The 21,434-nt window shown below is 32.4% G+C and overlaps 2 protein-coding genes across 11 annotated transcripts in view; both read left to right on the top strand.

Annotated features, from left to right (window-relative positions):
* The window catches only part of LOC127702198 (nuclear receptor coactivator 5-like), a 196,623-nt gene that overhangs the window by 69,267 nt on the left and 105,922 nt on the right, over positions 1-21,434 (top strand). The gene's annotated exons all lie outside the window — the stretch shown is intronic.
* LOC127702205 (TAR DNA-binding protein 43-like) lies at positions 14,025-19,779 on the top strand. Its single transcript, XM_052206315.1, has 4 exons — positions 14,025-14,326; positions 15,732-15,898; positions 16,281-16,421; positions 16,665-19,779. The coding sequence occupies exons 1-4, from the start codon at positions 14,089-14,091 to the stop codon at positions 17,355-17,357; spliced, it is 1,239 nt and encodes a 412-aa protein (XP_052062275.1). The 5' UTR covers positions 14,025-14,088; the 3' UTR covers positions 17,358-19,779.

Raw genomic sequence — 21,434 nt, 5'->3', positions numbered from 1 at the left:
ACTGACATCGTCCAAATTTGGAAAGACGATTTTGTCAGAAAAAATTCAGCTGGGAATTCAAACAATCAACTCCCCGCCGAACCTAGCCAGGATAAAATCTCAATTATTCTTGAACAGCCAGAATATGATAAAACATCAATTAAATCAAACGAAGGTTGTATACGAGAGAGTGAAGGAAATGTTGAAAAATGTTGTCTTGCAGAGAGAGAAAAGGAAACTAGTTCTAGTACAAACCCACTAACGACAATAAGCTCTGGCTGTTTATCGTACACTTCTGATAAGAAATCCGGAATGTCTATAAGTAGTATCGAGAATCGGCATTTGAGTGGCATGTCGCCTATAGATGATAGATGGAACTCTTCGAAAACCAGATTAATTCACGTAAAATCGATGGAATGCGATTTTCAAAGAAGAAAATCCAGCAAACGTTTTCTTCAGTATTCGAAAAGCTTGGAGATGCGAAGACAAGAGAGCTGTTTTTTCTGGGATGATGAAGACCAAAAAACTCCTGTAAAGCAGTCTTTAAAACAAAGGTCTAAATCATTCGATATGAATATTTTGAGAACCAGCACCCGCGACGAAATGCCAGTGGTAAAAATTCAGGATTTTGGCGAGTTGGGAGTCGATCTCAGAAAATTTCACGTTACTCGACTGTCAAGTTCTATGATAAATTTGAAAACACAAGAATTTACACAAAAGACGACGTACAGGTCTTCACAAACTCAAACTGACAACGAACTATTTTTCCCCGACAACCAGTATGATGATCTACCTGAAATCCGAATAATTCGCCCGAGTGTTCCTTCTAAGCACATATCTCCACGACGGTCGCAGTGGTCAAAACCAATGACTGTCAGACGGATATTGGAAGACGATATTACTGAACTAAGTCCGAATACTGAAAATATACGACAAAGGGATATGACAATGGACAGTCAGTATAGAAGCAATGCATTAGGTACGCCAACAGGGCATCAAGCTACTAGGAAATCTACCATACAAACAATCAAACGAAGCGTGTTAATAATGGTTGCATTTGCGTTAGCATATTTTCCGGTGTTTTTAGTTACTGTCTTGAATTTAGGGAGTTTAATTTCATTACAAAGCTTGTTAGACTGGTATCAGTTTTGTAAATGTATCCAATACACGTATTTTGCCTTTGTTCCGATAATATACGTATATACAAACAAAGGTTTGGTGAAAACTTTGAATCAAGCACCACGGAATTTTAAATTTTAATTAAGAAAATTAGAAATTTACTAATTTCAATTAAATTATGCGTCAGTTTGCACCATTTTTTTTGTACTGGCATAATGCTACTTCGATATTGACCCTTTGATAAAATTTCAATTGAAATTGTTGGCAAATGTTATCATCACGATTAGCTAATTTTTATAATGGTTCGGGGTGTTATTTCTCTGTATATCCTTTCAAGGGCGTAGGAGACAGGGGTGAGGGGCCAACTATGTTTGACACTCCCCTGAGCCCCACTGTAAAAAAAAATGAAACATAAAAGAAAGATGATACTATTAGTGTTTTTTTCTTTCTTGTCAGTTTCAGAAGTTTGCCTACCTCTCCCTCTTCAGTCTCCTCATACGCCACTGTGTATAGAGGCATTAGCTGTCAAATGTATGTTCACCGTTTTGACTCAAATTCTCATATTTGATTTATAACATACTAAAATGTTTATCCAAATTGCAAAGAGTCCAAATGAAACAATTAACAATGCATGGACTCTTTATAATGTATCAGCGTTTCGTGTGCATTTTAAACTAGACGCCATTTAATTAACAATCGAGATGACCTCCAAAGAATGCCGGTCGTCATTCGACCCATTATTGATATCAATATAAAAACAAAAACACAGACAAGCACGTGCAATCGTTTTAGAATTACGATTTTTCTATGCCTGTTTGGTCTCATTTCATAGATTAAAATAAAGACGTAAATCATCGATACACCTGTATAAAAAAATTGTGGTGGCCGAATTAGTCTTGGCTCTTCTCGGTAACTCCCTTGTTCCACTTTTGAATGTTGATATTCTTTTCTTTTTGATAACTGAACATGCTTAGCACATGTGTTACTTATCTCCAGCATAGCTAATGCCCCTTTAATGTGTATACGATTCTTGGGGTTATATACAAACATTGAGCACTGAGTTGTTGCATGTGTTAGTTGAAATGCAACCTTTCAAAATATATGTCGATATATTGAGTAATATTAAACGTGACAGAGCTTAGGTAAAAACTTACCAAAGACACAGGTAAAGACAAGTCTGAACAGGCGGGTATCTGGGCAGTTGAAATTAAACTCTTTTATTAAAGAAGGTAAAATTGATACAACAAAGTTGGCATTTATTTTTTTATTGTTTACACATGTTGCTATGGTCATTGAAAGTTTAAAAGTATATACAGCAGTATAATAAAATATTTGCTGTTATATTCTTATTTATTCACAAATTATATAGTATTGAGCTACAATATATAATGCATCTTTTTGATTAAAGACAAATAGTAAAAAAACAACTGATTGTTTTGTATGTGCAAATACTTTGGAACTTGAAGATGAATATATATAAATTCCATTGAAAAACTCCACGTAAAGATAAGAGATTGGTTTGTTGAAACATAGATACATCTATGGTTGAAATCATTGTTTGCATCTCTGCTCCCTGGCAACAGCACTTTGGAGATAGTTTTTGAAAGCTGGTAACTACCCTATTGTGAAGAGAAAGTCGGGTACACCTTTTATCCTTTTCGTAAAATTGACTTAATTTCATAACAGCTTGTGATCGCAAAATATTTGATTTCAACATTACATCGTCCTAAATATGCGTAAAATATTTGCCACTGGATGTTAAGTAAACAACAATAAATAAATGCATCAATTCAAGTTGCGCTTTAATTTACTGGCCATTATTGATTTTCTCAATACTAATTAAGCACGTCCTCAAAGCCGCTATTAGTTCAGTAATTATAACTGTAGTGAGGACGCAATGTGCCTATTTCTCACCTGGCGTGTTTGCATAAAACTAATACAATGCAACAAACATTTTTGTGTAAAATGAGAACTTGTGGGACTACAGTTTTGCTCTGTCTTTTATTAGTTTCAGGCAGAAAGCAAGGTGAAAATCGTTAACATAAAGGTCAATAACTCCTATAACAAAATGACTGATGACTTTGGCCATGTTGACTACTACATGTAGCTCTTATTTAGCTAAACATTTTGCTGTAGTTTTCATAAAAAAATGAATCAAACTCGTTATTTAAGGACAATTACTCCTAGAAAGAGTGGACTGACGATTTCAGCTTTGATCTATTTGTAGATCATATTTCGCTGATCATTTTTGCTGTTAACAGTTTTGTTTGTTTCTATTATCGCCAAATATCTAGCAAAACCGTACATAGGACAATAACTCGTGAAGTTACTGACGATTTCGTCCATGTTATTGTATATAGTTTTGATCTATCTACTATAGTTTCCGCCAATTATGCAAAAAAAAATGGTAAAATCGTCATTAATGTTAATAAGTCTTATAAGGAGTACTAGCTAGATGACTGACAACTTCGACCATGTTGACTCATTTGTAGATCTTTTAGAATTCTACCATTACAATTTTCATCTACTGACATCATCTACTATTTATTCTACCAAAAAAAACCGCCATAAATGGGTTAGAACTAATCGTCATTTAGAGGAATAATTCATAAAAGGAGTCGACAGTGTTCTCGAAAACTGGCGGTCCTGTCGATTCTGACCACCTTACACCAGGCAGGTTCACCAATTTTTAGTCTTGTGGTGGTCCTCAGTGATGTCAAATTAATAGTTTGTAGTGGTTTTATTCTTTTCAAGGCTTTCTGGTTCCTGATCACAATGTATTTTTATTTTGAATCCATATTGAATCATAGAAAAATGGGTTTGAACCGACCTCCAAACGATTCATGATTCTGTAATGAGGAGTACCCAAATTGCATCCATCCTTAAAAATCGTATAACAGATGTTTTGTTTTATTTCTTCAAATACTTAGAACAATTTGACATTATTCCATGATTACTATTCATTTTTTAAGAAATGGATGCTTGTAACATATTTAATTTGCTCTTTTTTAAAAGATGACTTTTTGTGGACGTCGCATGGCGACGTTTCCATAGATTTTACTTTTTCCAGTGAATACTTCATCTGTTGATATATACTGTGAAAGTTTTGCGCATATCTACATATAATTAGCTATATTGAAAGACGTGCATAATGTCAAATCATCAAAATACAAATTGTTTAGTCTCAAAAAAAACTTATAAGATTTCCGCTGCTTTTGTAATGCTTAACAGGGGCAATTTGGGTACTCGGTGCAATTTGGGTACTGTGACGTTAATAAGTCTATATCAATTTCATCACATGTACTGGTCTCTGCATTTTTCTTCTTCGTGTATACCTTAATATAACACGTGTAACTTCGTGGTATATATTAATTAAGGTATTTATGAAGAAAAAAAAGTTCCGAGACAACTTAAGCGCCTGTGTATATCATTACATATAAATACACGGTTTATCATTACATATAAATACACGGTATATCATTACATATAAATGCACGATATATCATTACATATAAATGCACGGTATATCATTACATATAAATACACGGTATATCATTACATATAAATGCACGGTATATCATTACATATAAATACACGGTATATCATTACATATAAATACACGAGTATTGTTGGAAACTATTTAATTGAACAATAATCAAAGAAACAGTCATAAAGTCGGAGCTCTGTCTATACATCCTGAACATATCAAAGGAAAATATGGTTTCGTCATAATATCAACAACAACAAAAAACACAAAAAAAAATATTGAAAATCGTCATTTGAGGATTATTTAACTTCTATTCATGGTCGTCTGACAAGTCCAAATAATCATGACGTCTTGAAAGGCTGTTTTAATTTTGCCCCAGCAAAAAAAATAAGAATAGCTTTTCAAGACGTCATAGTATTGTCGTAGGAAGGCATCACAGCAAAAAAAAATAAAAAAAATAAATAAACTAGCCTTTCAAGACGTCATAATTATTTGGACTATAGGTCATGATATATCGGCTTTCCACTTTTGTCCCATGTCAAATTTCCTCCATCTATCATGTGTGACCATCTATAACAGTTTTCAAGATGCTAGATACTTTTTTCTTTTACCCCTATGTTCTAGTTTTAGTCATAGCAGTCGTGATGGTTGGCAGTCGGGTCAATTCGGAAACAAATTTGATAAAACTATATAATTTAAGGATGATAGTGTGTCAAAGATTAATTTTGGTTGCAATTGACAAGTAGTTTCAGAGAAGATTTTTGTAAAAGTTAACGGGTACAACCGACATCATCAGAATACATGTTCTTCGTAATTTAAAAAGCGACATCACGAATAATGATTAGGCCAAATAATTATGACGTCTTGAAAGGCTATTTTATTTTTTTGCTTTGATGCTTCGACGCCTTCTTGTCGCAGGAAGACGTCAAAGCAAAAAAATAAAATAGCCTTTCAAGACGTCATAATTATTTGGACTAGAATAATGATATAATATGTGTTTACATCTTCTCCCTAATAATATTTCCCATTCTCCAATTTTCTGATAATCAAACTCGTTTAAAGTTTCGATAGAACATAATTGATTCAAAATTTGAACGCCGCCTCATTAGCCTGTAGTTCAGTGGTTGTCGTTGGTTCATGTCTGTCATATTTGTTGTTCGTAAATTGCTTAATTTTTGTTGTGAATTAGGCCGATAGTTTTCTCAATTGAATTGTTTTACAGTTTTCATGTCGGTGCCTTTTATAGCCGACTATACTGTATTTTTCCCTCGTTGTAGAAGGCCGTATAGTTGCCTATAATTGTTTATATCTACTTCATTTGAACTTTGGGGGATAGTTGTCTCATTGGTAATCATACCACATCTCCTTATTTTTATACTATCGACAATTGTGTGTTCTATATTATAGACAATATGTGTATCAAAAGCAACAGGTCTTGATAACATAAGTGCAAAGTTTTTAAAGATGTCTTCTCATGCTATTTCACTACCACTTTGTCACATTTTTAACTTAAGTATTAAAAAATGTATTTTTCCATCTTCATTTAAATTGGCAAAAGTCATACCAGTTTATAAGAACAAAGGTTCAAAACAGGATGTTTTTAATAACAGACCAATTGTAATTTTACCACTCATTTCTAAAATCCTCGAAAAACATGTGAAAACACACTTAGCAAAGTATCTTAATAAATACAACTTATTGTATAGAATGCAGTCAGCATTTCGCGCAAACCATTCTTGTCAAACTGCGTTAACAGCTTTATTGGATAAATGGCTTAAAGCCATTGATGATGGCGATCTTGTTGGGGCAGTATTTCTAGATCTAGCAAAAGCCTTTGATCTTCTCAGTCATGAACTGCTTATTCAAAAATTAAACAAATACAAATTTGCTTATACTTCGCTGCGATGGTTTACATCATATTTGGCTGACAGATATCAGATGGTATCTATTTCAAATACATTTTCAGACTTACAAAAACAAAAAAACGGGTGTACCTCAAGGATCCGTTTTAGGACCTGTGTTGTTTTTAATTTTTTATAAATGATCTTCCTTTGTCTAATCCTAATCATAACACCGAGTTATTTGCTGATGATAGCACCATATCAGTCATTGGACAAAACAAAAGTTGTATCAGTCATAAACTTAATACGGTTTTACAAGATATTTTTCGCTGGTGTGATGACAATAAAATGGCTGTAAATGTATCTAAAACGAAGGCTATATGTATTGGCTCTAAACAGAAGCTTTCAGTGACATCAAATGAAAACATTAATATTGCTATGAATGGACAACAAATTAAAGAAAGTACATGTGAAAAGGTTCTAGGTATTTTTGTTGGTGCATCTCCATCTTGGTCTTCTCATATTGATTATATCATAAAAAGGGTTAACTCTTCTTTAGCTTTACTAAAAAGGATAAAGAAATATTTAAATCACAAAGCTAGACAAATGTTCTATAACGCTTACGTTTTACCTCACTTAGATTATTGTTGTTCAATATGGGGAAACTGTAATAACTTTCTATTAGATAAAATATAAAAGATAGTTTACTAAAACTGCAAAAGAGGGCAGCAAGAATAATTTTAGACGAACATGATTACACCAAACCTTCAAGCGAATTATTTCCGAGTCACGAATGTAACATTGTGCCGATTACACAAAGAATACATTATCATAAATCATTACTAATGTATAAGGCAAAACATGGCTTAGCTCCAGAATATATGTCCAGTCTTATTTTATCAGCATCTGCAAACCAAAAATACAATACGAGATTTTCGTCCTCAGATAATTTTATAATTCCAAAACCAAATACAGAGTTGTATAAGTCTAGTTTCTCGTACAATGGACCAAAAGTATGGAATGCTCTTCCTAATTCAATTAAAAAATCAAACACAGTATTAGAATTTAAACATAACTACAAATCTATGTACTTTTAACATTACCATGATATTTGTACTGTAATGCCATATATAATAATTGTTTATTGTATTTAAATTGTATTACATCTTTATTTATCATTATTATTGAATATGTATTGTTTATTTTTAATGTAATTATTATTGTATTAAGAGAGCCTTATTGAAAATTGGTGTAATCCAAATGAGTTACTCTCTCTAAATAAAAATATTATTATTATTATTATTATTATTATTATTATTATTATTATTATTATTATTATTATTATTATTATTATTATTACAATAATTATATGTATGTTATATTATCGACAATATATGTTTTATATGAGGGTCATCATTTCTGTATTCTTAGCCACGGTCTTTGTTTTCTGTCCCATTTTTTTTTTTGAGGTCGAAGGTTTGTTTTGACCAATGACAACACTCGTTCTTGCTTGACTGATTATGTCGCACGGCCTTTCGCTAAGCTTGGCCGCAGTTAAGTGTATCTCCACTGAGTCTAGTTATCCCCTATAACCAGCTAGTGCATACATGTTATTATTAAGGGGTGCTTATTTCCCCAAACCCGCTTTTTTGTTATTTTTTCCCACCTTCACTTAATTATACCTCTGTCCAGTTTATAACAGTGGCCCCAAGCGGTGATTCTAGGACTTGAATAGAAGAGTAATTCTTCTTGTGATAAAGATAAAAAAAAAACCTAACATTTTGTAAAACTTTGCTGCATATATTGATAAAAACATCCAGGAAGATATACTATGCAAAGCCGGAAAATAATTCATATGGAAGTGTCTTATAATCATCCTATACACAATGCATTTTCTCAAATATAAATAAGAAGATATGGTATGAGTGCCAATGAGACAACTCTCCATCCAAGTCACAATGTATAAAAAGTAAACAATTATAGGTCAAAGTACGGCCTTCAACACGGAGCCTTGGCTCACACCGAACAGCAAGCTATAAATGGCACCAAAATGACAATCTACTAATTTTCAACCACTGTATCATGTGTATGTGCAGTGGCATAGTTAGGCAATTTTTAAGTAAACGCCCGAACCTCGACTAAGCCCTGGTAGCCCCAGGAAGCTAACGCGATATCGATAAAGAGCATTCCTGTCATTAAAAACTCACCAAAATGCAACATACTTTGGAGACTAATGTGTTTATTTTGTTTTTATGTTTGATTTATTCATTGTGCTGATTTAGCACATTATCTAATGATCATTGGTTTCAGAGAAAAAAAGTCAAAAATCAGTTGCTGTAAAATATGTTTAAAAGGAGATGTGGGGTAAAACATTCAATCTACGAAAGATCGAAAACTTTAGAGATAGTAAAAAGGCAATTCTTCATTTCAATGTTGTCGTTATATTCATTATTTTGACTTTATCTAATTAATTTCTTTCTCCTTTTTATGCGCAAATTTCGTAAATGGACACACGAAATTATTAATTTTCATAGATTTCCAGGTGTAATACAAAAATGCAAACCACATATCGTATCTCAGCTTCCACAATTTATAGTAAAGAAAACTTCAATCAAAACTAGATAACTGACATGTCATTTTATGTGTCAAAGAGACTGATGCTTACAAAGCAAATGTTCACAGGTTGTCAATTTTCATAATTGTTTGCACCAGCAAGTAATTCAGGATGCCATTTTGTGTTCTCGATTAATATATGAGCTGAGTCGGATAGAAATCGACCGTCTTATGCAAATGAATATCAATATATATACCTCTGTTAACCTATTTCCGGGTTGAAAAAATCTCTATGCAAAGTCTGTAACTGTTTGAAAATTGAGTTGTTATAAGAAACCTACAAAAGAGACCAAAATTCTTTTATTTCGTATTTGAATGTTCCAAAAAACAATCAGAGTCTTAATATACATGTACATGTATACGTGCACTTGCATAAGGTCGATTTTTATAGTCCGACGCAGCTCATATGTTTTTCAAGTTTCATTAGTAAAATCCAAGCACTATGCATTTTGTTGGGCATTTTCGTAAATGGTGTGTAACCATTAATTTTGACATAGAGACTCATCAATCACTTTGAAATAACTTAATACATCTATATATCAGTTTTTGATAGACATTTCTCAAAATTTTTGATTTTTTTTTTTAACCAAAAAAGAAGTTTTTTTCCAAAATTAATGACCCTAATTTCACTAAAATATAATATGCACAACTGTACAAAATTTTATTGACCTTCTACCTATACTTTTGAAGTTTTAGCGTTTACAAAAATTGTTGACGGACAGACGGACAAAGTGAAAACTATGCGGGGCCCTAATAAGTACATTTATCAAACAATCAAATGTAAAGTTTTGTACAATAATGTGAATAAAAGTTACCAGAATTGTATAAATCACTGCAACAGTCAATACTTTAGAAATAAAATATATTTGAAGTTCAAAGTCAGTATTAGAACAGCATTTTCCTGTTTTAGCGTGTTAACATAAGTAGATTCAGACTTTGTTAGAAAATGAAAAAATATATAATATGATACCATGAATAAAAGGTAGTATTTCGTCACTTTTATTTTAAATAAAAATTCATAGAAGAAAGAATTACAAGGATCATGTGTTTTAATCAATTCTTTTTTTTTTATTTTGATGATTAACATTTTTGTTTTCTATAAAATTCATGTGTACACCCAGGCGTTACGACGTAAACGTAGCTACTGGTGTGTACTCCTTTTCAGGGAAATTTTCTGTATAAATAAATAGTCCTGTTAACATCCGTCCGTTTATAATCTCTGTGATATAAATATAGGAATTTAAGAAAATAAATTACAAAATAATCAAACCTTGAAACATTGAGCATTTTCTATTGAATTTATGATCACAATAGAAAAACAAAAGATATAGGTATCCATCCATGACATAAAATCAGTTCATGCACAGCAAAAAAACACACAAAAAGCATAGGAACAGCTGTTCTTCATCTCAAAGTCACAGTGAGGCCTTCAACACGGAGCAAAAAAAAACTCCCACCTCACTGCAAGTTTAAGACGGCCCCTAGCACCGGCTTGAGCGGAATTCTTTGCAAAAATAATTTGGATAGATTTTGTAAGATGTAACACCACCTAATCGGGCCCAGTCAGAAAAGAACATACTGGAAAGTAGTACATATTTAAAACAAAATAGTTCCTACGCATAAGGGTAAATCTTACAAGCATTCTTTTGAAAAACGTACAGAACAGTTAAAAATTCAATTTATAATTGAAATATGTTTTGTCACCATAATTCCTCTTGCATTAATCATTTTACTGATTTCTTAGTCTTAATATAAGATAGAGTATTCTCATTTTGATTTTGTGAAAGAATGTATCGATAATTAACTTATCGACAAGTCAATATTTGTTTTATATGAAGTTCTTAATTTGTCTAAGAATTCTTATAGCGGAAAAATTGGATGGGGGTGTCCCTGTTGAGTGCATTCTATTTGGTTTTTCGCCTGTTGTCGTTAATATAACTTTTGCAGCAAGGGGCGGATCCAGGGTTTCAGAAAGGGGTCGTAATTCCAGAAAACGAAATATAAATCGCCGAGCGAAGCGAGTCGAAACCTTGAGAAACTTGAAGTTTCTTTTTTGGCGAAAGGAGAGGCGTAAAGCCCCATCCCTCCTGGGGCCAGTTGAAGCTGCGGTTAACGTCAATTGGCAAAGTGAAATGATTGGCCTGTAATGTTAACTAACTTTTCAGAAATAATCCGTACTTATTTATTCTTGCTATTTAAGTTTTTGTTTAATGGGGAAAAGTTGTAGCAGTATCGGTAGAAAATATCTGTACACAGAAGAAACATTGTTGCAGTGAAAATTTGTAGAGGCTAGTATAATATAACGCACATTTGAAAATATGATGGTTTTTAAAACAATCAAACGAATTATTTACGTAACATAGAATAATGTAGACTCACTCATCGCTTTGCTGAAGTACTGCAAGGTTTCAGAAGCACTGAATGTGGTTATACATCGATCCTTGTAAATTTATTGACTCATCGGTAGAAGAAGCAGCAGAAGATCGTGAGGAAGACAGTCGAACGCCTTAGAAAGATCCTTTAGTATTGACCCAATAAACTTATTTTGATCAAGTGCCATCTTCAAATCCTCAATGATTCTGAGTAGGGTATTTGACGTCCGTATTTTGGCCGTAAAGCTGATAAGTATGGGACTATATGGTAGAAGTGGGTATTGAAGTGGTCACGCAAAATTGTAAATGAACCAGTTACTTCATCTTGGATGCATGACAGAGATTTAAATTGCATTTACATGTGTTGAAATTATCCGAAGGGGAAACTTCCCACAGTAGTAAAAGAGGATGTACAATTACATTACGTATGCTAGGGGTAATGATGAAGGAATAGATCAACACGTAGGGTGGGGCACAAAAAAAATGCTTGATCATTATGCAAATGTTGGGAAATTGATAAGTCCTTAAGAGCCGGCTTCAATTTAGGTAAGGGAAGTTCTTCTTTTGATAAAGTTGCAAATCAATATACTGGTTTGAGCAAATTGAAAGTTTCTGTTTCAATTAATTATGTTTGTGTTGAATACAATTAGGGTAATATATAGCAATGTTCTGACATGGAACATATATATACTTCAGTCTTTTTATAAGTATTGGATATGTTTTATGATAGGTATAGTTGTATAATAATAAGGTTTTGTATTTAGTCAGTCAGTTATGTCATATTATTTCACGTTTATATACGTCGTTGGTTTGTTGAATCCAATATCTTATATATGAGAGGCACCAATGTGAACTTGTAATATTTCACTATTACTAGTACTTGTTTTAATAGATGGTAAAATTGCTATAAATAAGCGATAACTAATTTTAAAACTGATTATGTACCTGTGGGACAGTTTTACCAGTCGTGTAGCCACACAGGCATTTTGTTCGAATACCGCAACGGATTTTATGTATTCAAAACATGATTGGCTTTATTGTTCACCACGAACATTTGAAAAAGTTAAGTTTTGTTGCACCGGTGATTTATTGTATATTTATAGTCTCTTTTTATGTTATTGTTCTAACTCGTTGTTCGAAGATTATTAAAAAAAAATTTTTTTTAAATAAATATAAATAAATAAATAAATAAAATGTTACTGGTGATAGTTCAGATCGCAAGTTTAAGGATATATATGATTTGAAATACAGAGTTACACCTACATGACCTATACTTATTTGAACCTTTAGAAAGGCTTGGCTTGGCTTGGCATAAAGCATGCATTACTTTGTATTTTTCGGAACTGAAATACGTATGCAATATATTCATAAAATTGAGAATGGAAATGGGGGATGTGTCAAAGAGACAACAACCCGACCAAAGAGCAGAAAACAGCCGAAGGCCACCAATGGGTCTTCAACACAGCGAGAAAAAAACGCACCCGGAGGCGGGCTTTAGCTGGCCCCTAAGCAAAAATGTGTACTAGTTCAATGAAAATGTACGTCACACTAAACTCCAAAACATATATTAAATGAACTAAAATTAAAAAAACATACAAGACTAACAAAGGACAGAGGCTCCTGACTTGGGACAGGCGCAGAAATGCGGCGGGGTTAAACATGTTTTGTGAGATCTCAACCCTCCCCTATACCTCTAGCCAATGTAGAATAAACAAACACACAGCAAGACGCACAGTAAAACTCAGTAAAACATGTAAGTGGCAGGGTGTATGGAAACAGTGTGATTTAACACAAATGAGAGACTATTAGAACGTTTATTTGGTTGGTAGATATCTGAGAACCAGTTAATAGTTCGTATTGATTAGTTCACTTGGTTCCTTTCATCCCTTTTTCAAACCTCTTATGGTTTGTTGAATCCAATATCTTATATATGAGGAGCCGATGTGAACTTGTCACACTGAGTAATATTCCACTATGCAGCTTTTTCTTTTCCGTTACTATGAGTTATATAAAATAGTGAACGTTTCGGCTTTGAAATCAGAATCATTGCCTGCACACTAAGAAAACGCAACTAGATAGGTCTAAGTACAGCTTTCACATTCAGCGGCAGACATTTATGATAAAAATACACATATACCGGCCGGTATTACCCATGCACACTGCATTTAAGGAATTACTGTAATATTTTTTCTGCCTATGAAGTATAATAACATCAAAAATGTGGTGCACACTGAATAACCCGCGTAGCAGTCTTTCCTTATAATTTAATTCTAAATTCCATTTTTAAGGAGTAAATCATGAAAAAACGTTAACTAATGACATCACGGTCATAACTTTTTCCTGAGTATTGAAATAGGGGGGGGGGGGGGGGCAAATAGGTCATCAAGTTCTAGCATCCTATGAAAACTGCTAAAATGATATACTAGTAGTTTGGAATTTTCTTTCACAAAAAAGACCCAAATTCCTGCCAAAAACGACAAGCAAACATAAATAATGCTATACAGCGACTTTTTAACGCAAAATATGACATTCAGGTCTGAATACGAGACCGTCGTTGTTTATTCTATTTTAATGGTAATACACCACCTTCAGAAAATTCCCGCTACGAACGCTGTTGGAACCGGAAATATACAATTTCCTCATGAAACTGAACAGATAAAAATCATTTACCCTCAAAATGTCCCAGTATATTCAAGTAGCCGAAGACGAAGGTGAAGAGCCAATTGAAATCCCTAGCGAAGATGATGCGACTCTGCTCTTGTCAACTCTATCTGCCCAGTTCCCCGGAGCATGTGGAATGAAATACAGAAATCCAACCACTGGAAATTTTCGAGGCATTAGACTGACGGATGGTACATTATTCCCACCTGATGGTAACTGGGGACAGAACGTCTATATTGTAGTGTTTGCAAAAGGTAATGGTTGTTTGACCTGTCCATGTATTTATTAAGAAAAAAATGTGAGTTTTTTTTGCAAATTAATATGCGCTGATCTTGTTTTATGTTTACATCTCAAAAGTAATTCGGAAGACAGAACATGGAAACGTTTTAAGGGATGGATTTATATACATACAAAGTTATTAACATTTTGTATTTTAGAACAATTGATATCTTGATATGTGTCCACACAACAGTGTTGTGTTTAATGTGGGTTTTCCCTCTTCTTATAAATGTGTTGACTGTTGTTATCTCCCTTGTAATTACACTATCTTTTATTTGTAGGCGGCATCAAAAAGTATTAATAGCATTAAAATTTACTGGAAAAATTATATAATGACAGTCACAGACAGACAGAATAAAACAAACAAAAATTATAAATAGCTGTCTTTAAACCACCAGGTCTCTTTTGATTTCATTTAAACATTTGATGGCGTTTTCAAAGCTTACTGAATTCACTTCAAGAAGAAAATCAAAATCTAAAGGTTCTTCCAGTGATAACATAAATTTTTTGAACAAGTTTTTCTCTTTCAGTTTCTTTTTTTTTCAAAAATTAAGATCTGTGTTTAAAATTTGTGATTAATTATTTCCAAATCTTCAGACAACGATTGGATAGTAAATTAAAACCAAATTCCTAAATTTCATTTAATAGTGAATTGATACAGACTACCCTGTTACACTGATTAAATCATGGGGGTAAAAGAGCACAAATTACTTCATAAATCAACAAAATTCAACTTGTATACAGATATATACATGTTTACAGATTGCTAGACTCAAGAAAAACATCTCCCAATTTTCAACCCATCTACCATGTTTTCAGATAGAGTTTGGGCCTCAAATCAGGAAATTTTTGGAGACGTTTTTCTGTGTCATTTTGCCATTTTGTAAGAATTGATATTTTTCTCTTAACAAGATAAAGAAACTGTTTCAAATTGTTACAATAAAATGATAATAAATCCATACCTTTGAACTTATTTAGGACTTGTAAAAATAAATGAGAAAATGAGTTTTCTAACATCCATTCATGATATAAGAATAAGAAGTTATAAAAAATTGAATAAGTGAACAATATGATTATGTTTTATACTGGGTAGTTTTCACTATCTTTGATGTGTTCACTTCATAGTAAACTTTTATACTAGGTGTATTTGATTTTTTCATATGAAACATTTCAACAATAATTCTTTCAGAATCGGTTTATATTATCTTTCTCAATTTACATTTTTCATTTTGGTAATTTTAATCTTGAAACATAATCATCATGTTCATTTAACCAAATTATATAAAATGAGACTCTTGTTCCAATGCCATGAAAACTAATCTAATTTTATGAAATTTTCCATTGAATTTTAATTTCCATTTTCTTTGTCTTTTTATAAAGAAAATAAAAGAAAAGGTGAGGAAGGTATTGAAAATCCTGGAGCAAAGAACAAATGTCTAGACAAGCAACGATGCAGTGACCTAATTGTTCTTGGGTTGCCATGGAAGAGTACAGAAGATGATCTGAGGCGGTACTTTTCACAGTTTGGTGAACTTTTGCTGGTTCAGGTGTGTTTAGTCTTGGAATTAATTATAAATTTGTACTGGAAGTGAAATGTTTATATCTTGTAAATATACACAAAACATTTGAAAAGAAGAAAAAATCTATACAGGAAATAGAGCATTCTATATAATAAGGATAGCAAGTTCTCAAAAGAAGGTTATTGCAAATTTTACAGCATAGAACTATATTTAGTTATGTACCACATTTATTTTTATCAAAATCATGTCTGTAAATGGTACCTAGAAGAACAATTTATCACATTTTTGTTTGAATGAAAGGAATAAACGTATGTAGGAATGTCCAGAATGAGCTTCTTTTCATAAATGCAAAATAGTTATATTTATTAATTGAAGTGACATGAAAACAAGTAGTATACTCTTATTTTAGGTAAAGAGAGATCCAAAAACAGGACAGTCCAAAGGTTTTGGTTTTATTCGATTTTCTGAATACGAGTCTCAGGTCAAAGTTTGTTCACAAAGGCATATGATTGATGGTAGATGGTGTGATGTCACAATTCCAAACTCTAATGTAAGTACCGATTTAGATTGTTTTACTTTTAGTTTTATAGTAACCAGGGCCTTTTTTAGAGGTCTTGTACTTTGTTCTGCCCACCTAAACTTATTTCATACATTATAACAGTATATCATGAGCATTCAAAAATTAGCATGTTAAAGAACGCTTATATTACAAGGGTTATTTTTAAATAAATCACTTTTCGTGTACTGTACACTTAATATAGATTTAACCAGTATCAATTTCCAAAAATTTCAGGAAGGTGCTGCTCAGATGGTTAGTCGAAAAGTGTTTGTTGCCAGATGTACAGAAGATTTGACAACAGAAGATTTGCGTCAGTACTTCAGCAAGTATGGGGAAGTTGTAGATGTGTTCATTCCAAAGCCATTTAGAGCTTTTGCATTTGTTACATTTGCAGATCCAGCAATAGCTCGAGCTCTGTGTGGTGAAGATCATATCATCAAAGGAGCTAGTGTTTACATAACTACAGCAGCGCCAAAAAATTCTGAAAAAATAGTGATGAAGGATAAGGAGAGAGGGTATCAGAATTCTGGTGGTTCTCGTAACCAGAATTATCAAGGTGGATGGAATGTGCAGCAGCAAGGAAAACCAATTCAAACCCTTCCTCCTGCACCAATGGGTGATCCCAATTTCAACCAGTTTGGGATGAATTTGTTGAATTCTGCCATGTTTGCAGCTGCCCAAGCTGTTTTAAGTGGCCAGGCTAATTTTCCTGGTCAACAACAACCTCCACCTGTTCAGCAAACCACCCAGCCCGCATCAGCTAGTGATTCCTTTACTAGTCAGACTTATGATTCAACACGTCAAAACAGCAGTAGAGGTTTCTTTGGGGGTTGGAGTGGGGGGACAGATGGCAGTAGTTATGCCAGCTGGGGAGGGGCACAACAACAACAGCAACCACAGCAACAACAACCAAGTGGTTGGAATTAGGACTTTTAAATTGTTATTGTTTTAGCATCAGTACTTAAATCCTCAAAAGTAATCATGTAGATGAAAACTAAATATTTTCCATAATTTTTCTTAAATTCTTACACTTAAGAGGTTATATAATGGAACAGGCCTGCCATCTTCAATATGGTGCAAATCGCTAAAATAGTGAAAATTGTCTAAATTTTTCAGTTAACGCAGGTTAAACATCCATTGTTTGTCTTGATGCAAGATTTTAGAGTAGATTTGTTTTTGGTTTCCACAGAATTCCCCTGAGACATGTTTCACTGTTAATGCATTTTATCCTGTTTCATTTCAGGACGATTGTTTTAAAATTCTAGCATGGCCTGATGAAAAATTGTAGACAAAAAATAGGCTATAGCCATCCTGGTCCTCATTTTAAAATACATGTCTACTTTTAACAAAACTTAGGAAATGTTGAGATTACCTTGATTTCATTTTTTTACCGACTGGATTTCAATAATGTTGCATTTGACAAAAAAAATATTTTACTTTCGTAGGATTTTTTCTCTGATAAAAAGATTGAAGCCGCATTTCTTTATAGTACATTTACTTAATGTTGTTTCAATTTTCTGTGTCTGCCTAAATCTATCTGATGTTCAAAGACTAATTAGGTTTTTGAAATGCCACTTGGGTTTTGGGGGGTACATTGATGCTTAATTCATTAATTATTAAGTAAACTTTTACTTCAGGTCCCCATTTGTGTATTATATTCTGAATAATTGTCCATTTATAGTCCTTTGCTGGAAGACAGTGGACTCTTGGTTATCTTTTTACAATCTTCTTGTAAACATTAAAATGTCCATGTTCAATGTTCAGACAGCTGTCAAAATTTATTATAAAGGAAGTATTGACGATGAAAAAAATATTTTTTTGTCTAGGAAATAAAAAGCTTAGATTTGAAAATACTAAAAATGTAATGTCATATAACCTCAAATTTAATTCTTACAGAAAAAGCACTTTTTTTACCTGTTCTGGCTATATAAAATGCATAACTTCGGTGGATACATGTAGTTGTCTCATTGGCAATCATACCACATCTCCTTATTTTTATATAATTCAATTTAATCATCTTTCAATTTCAAAGTCTATTCTCTATTGAAAAAAGCTACAATTATTTTATATAACATTGATTCCAGGAACAGTCAATGTTTCATTTTTTCTGAAATTATTTAACTAGATTGACGTATGTGTAATAATTATTTCAGCATAATATGAAAGCTCAGAATCAGGTTGTTCCCAGTTCCCAATTTTTATACATGTTCTAGTGCTAGAGTAATATTTTTATATTATTTTTTTTTCTGTTGTTTGTTATTTAGTAAAATTTATATGGTTTTATCTGTAAATTCTAAAAAAAAATATGTTGGTGCGGTTTTAAGTGACGAATGAATTTTATTGAATCATGAACTAAAGAACTTGGATGTGATGATGTGTGAAATTAAGATCATGGGTGAAAATTGAAAGATTTGACATTTCCATCAAATGGATATGGTATGAACTAGACTTGTGTGTATCAGAATGGATCGAATCTGTACGAGTAACAAAAACGCGAACTCGAACAAAATGTGTGGATCTTGTGATGGACTGGATTGAATCGTGTGTGGATTTGCTGCAGACTGAATTGAACTGAATGGATTAAACTGCTATCTGTTATATTGTGTGGACTGAATTTGTGTGATTTTTGAATGAAATGTTATTTTTGGTTTGATTCTTTGACAAATGAAATTAGTTTTCAAAAAAAATTATGAAATGTGTGTAAAATCATGATTTATTCATTACCCCACCATTAGAATTCATGTTTAATTTTTTAAAGCCAAATGCCATTAAATTAATTTTCACCTTAACATAAATAATTTAAAAAAAACAGTTTTGCTTACTGTTTTCACTGTCAGCATTAAATACATAAGTGGCATATAAACATAAAATCAAGCAACATTTAAAAAGATATTAGGAGGGAAGGGGATCTGAAAGTTATTCCAAAGCAATAAAAGTGAGTGACGTTTGGTTTCAGCCTTATTTTTGTTGGTATTTTTTCTGACCTTTGAACAAATTTTAGAGGTTCGAAATTGAAAACGGAATTTAATACCCCCAAACAATTACACACTTTTACCCCTGGCCTTTGGTCTACATAGGGACTGCCACATTACTTGTACATGTATTGTATGCCAGTGTAATGATAACCTCAAACTGAATAAGATTTTTTTCTTTTCAAATCAGGAGTAATATAATCATGACTTTAATCACCTAAGTTTCAAGTACAAGTGTTTAGCTAAATACTGTTTTTATTTATTGATTAGCCCCTTTTTGAACAAAAATCAATTTGCTCTGACTCATCATAACTTATACAAATTAATTTGGATGTGATTTTGTGAATGTGGTGTGAATAAAAATATATATCAAAGTATACTTGTGTTTGTATGTATGATGTTTGCCAGAAGATGAAAGATGGTGTCTGTTTTGTTTCAAACAACATACCTATGAAAATTTGTGTTAATTAGTTGGGAGGGATTGGGGTAGCATATATATGGAAAGATAAGTAATTTAGATCTGGTATGCTAACAGAGATATCATTGCACATTTATACTGACATATTTTGTTCATTGCACTTATTTTGATAAACTAAACCATAGAATTAAATTATAATATTTTATTTTTGGGGTTTAAAGTTCCATCATTCCCATTTCTTAAAGTTTTATAATACAAAATTCATCATGTAAACGGCAGAAAAGTCTGTTGTTTGAAACAATTTGGCATGAATGTGGATTCTTATCATCAAAGATATTCACAAGGTCTCAAATTTACTATCCAATGCCAAAATTTCTATTATATCACTTATTGATATGTCTAACTGTGGCCACTCTAAAAAGTATGTTTGAATTTAATTTTTTCCTGCTTCCATATTGCATGTATTGTCAGGTTTTGAATTAAAAAGCTGAATTATAGTCCAAGTTTACAAATTTTTATATTGAAACATAAAATATGAAATCATTGATTTAAATATGAATCCAGCTTTGTATTTTGAGAGAATAGATATCTAAAATGTAAGAAAAGAAAACGTTTCTTTTATAGATTTGAATTCTGCTAGTAATTTAACTTCTTCTTTAAAAATGTTTTTTAAAAGATTTTTAATTTTAAGAGCCATTGGATAGTATTTTGAGCAAGTATATCCATGAAAGATGGTATACAATTTTATTTTTTTTTGTCATCATTGATCTCTTGTTGCTTTTTAGAATGGTGTTCAAAGACTTTACTGAAGATATTGGAAAAATGAAGATTTAAGTACACAGTTTAGAAATAACATGAGCATTGGAGGTGTTCAGAACCAGCATGTAATTATCATTGAAAGCAGCAATTATTGAGGAGAAAACAGTAACACACATAGCAACTCTATTTTAATGAGGATGCTAAGCTCCAAGAGGTTGCTGTATTTAAGATATGGGAGATCAAAATGATAAAATAAGTTTGAGACATTGGAAAAAGGAGGGTACTCTCAACCCAGAAATATTAACTGCTTATGTACATGATATGTAGCTCATTGGCGTTCTTAAAAAGAGATTGATCAATGATGTCAAGTCCAGAGATAAGGAATAACTGCCCTGTCCATGGATACAACTTATGATAATGTAGCATTGAGCTAACGAGAGAAATACCTGGCATTTCACACCTGTTTCAGTAGAATTAAATGGCTGAATGGGTTTTTTTTTTGGAGGACAACAATTCAAAAGTGGAAACTGGTGCTTCAAAACAGTAGATAGTTCTACTAAAAGAAGACAATTTTTTAAGATTCTTACACTTTTTAGTTAAGTCTTTCACATCTTGCTATTTCCCCATTATTTTCTCTTAAAATAGGTTTCTTATCAAAATATAAACATAAATAATAACTTCCTCAAAGACAATTTTTGCAGACTAAAGAAATGAGAGACAAATAATGGAAAAAGCAAAACAGGGAATCTTTCTTTCACTGGAATTAAATTTTGATGATCCAAACGATGTGGTATCTGGGACAGCAGAACTTGAAAGCTGAAAAATTAGGAATGAAGGAACATTACAACTGATGCT

This window comes from Mytilus californianus, unplaced genomic scaffold, assembly GCF_021869535.1.
Source record: "Mytilus californianus isolate M0D057914Y unplaced genomic scaffold, xbMytCali1.0.p SCAF_5, whole genome shotgun sequence".
NCBI classification, from domain to species: Eukaryota; Metazoa; Mollusca; class Bivalvia; order Mytilida; family Mytilidae; genus Mytilus; species Mytilus californianus.
The sequence above is the reverse complement of the archived record's forward strand: the minus strand, read 5'-3'. Positions and strand labels throughout refer to the sequence as shown.

Bases quoted from the DNA above. Each gene is read 5' to 3' on its own strand.
- LOC127702205 (XM_052206315.1), top strand. From the start codon at position 14,089: ATGTCCCAGTATATTCAAGTAGCCGAAGACGAAGGTGAAGAGCCAATT. The intron at 15,899-16,280 runs GTGTGTTTAGTC...CTCTTATTTTAG, and splicing joins GTGAACTTTTGCTGGTTCAG to GTAAAGAGAGATCCAAAAAC. The intron at 16,422-16,664 runs GTAAGTACCGAT...CAAAAATTTCAG, and splicing joins TCACAATTCCAAACTCTAAT to GAAGGTGCTGCTCAGATGGT.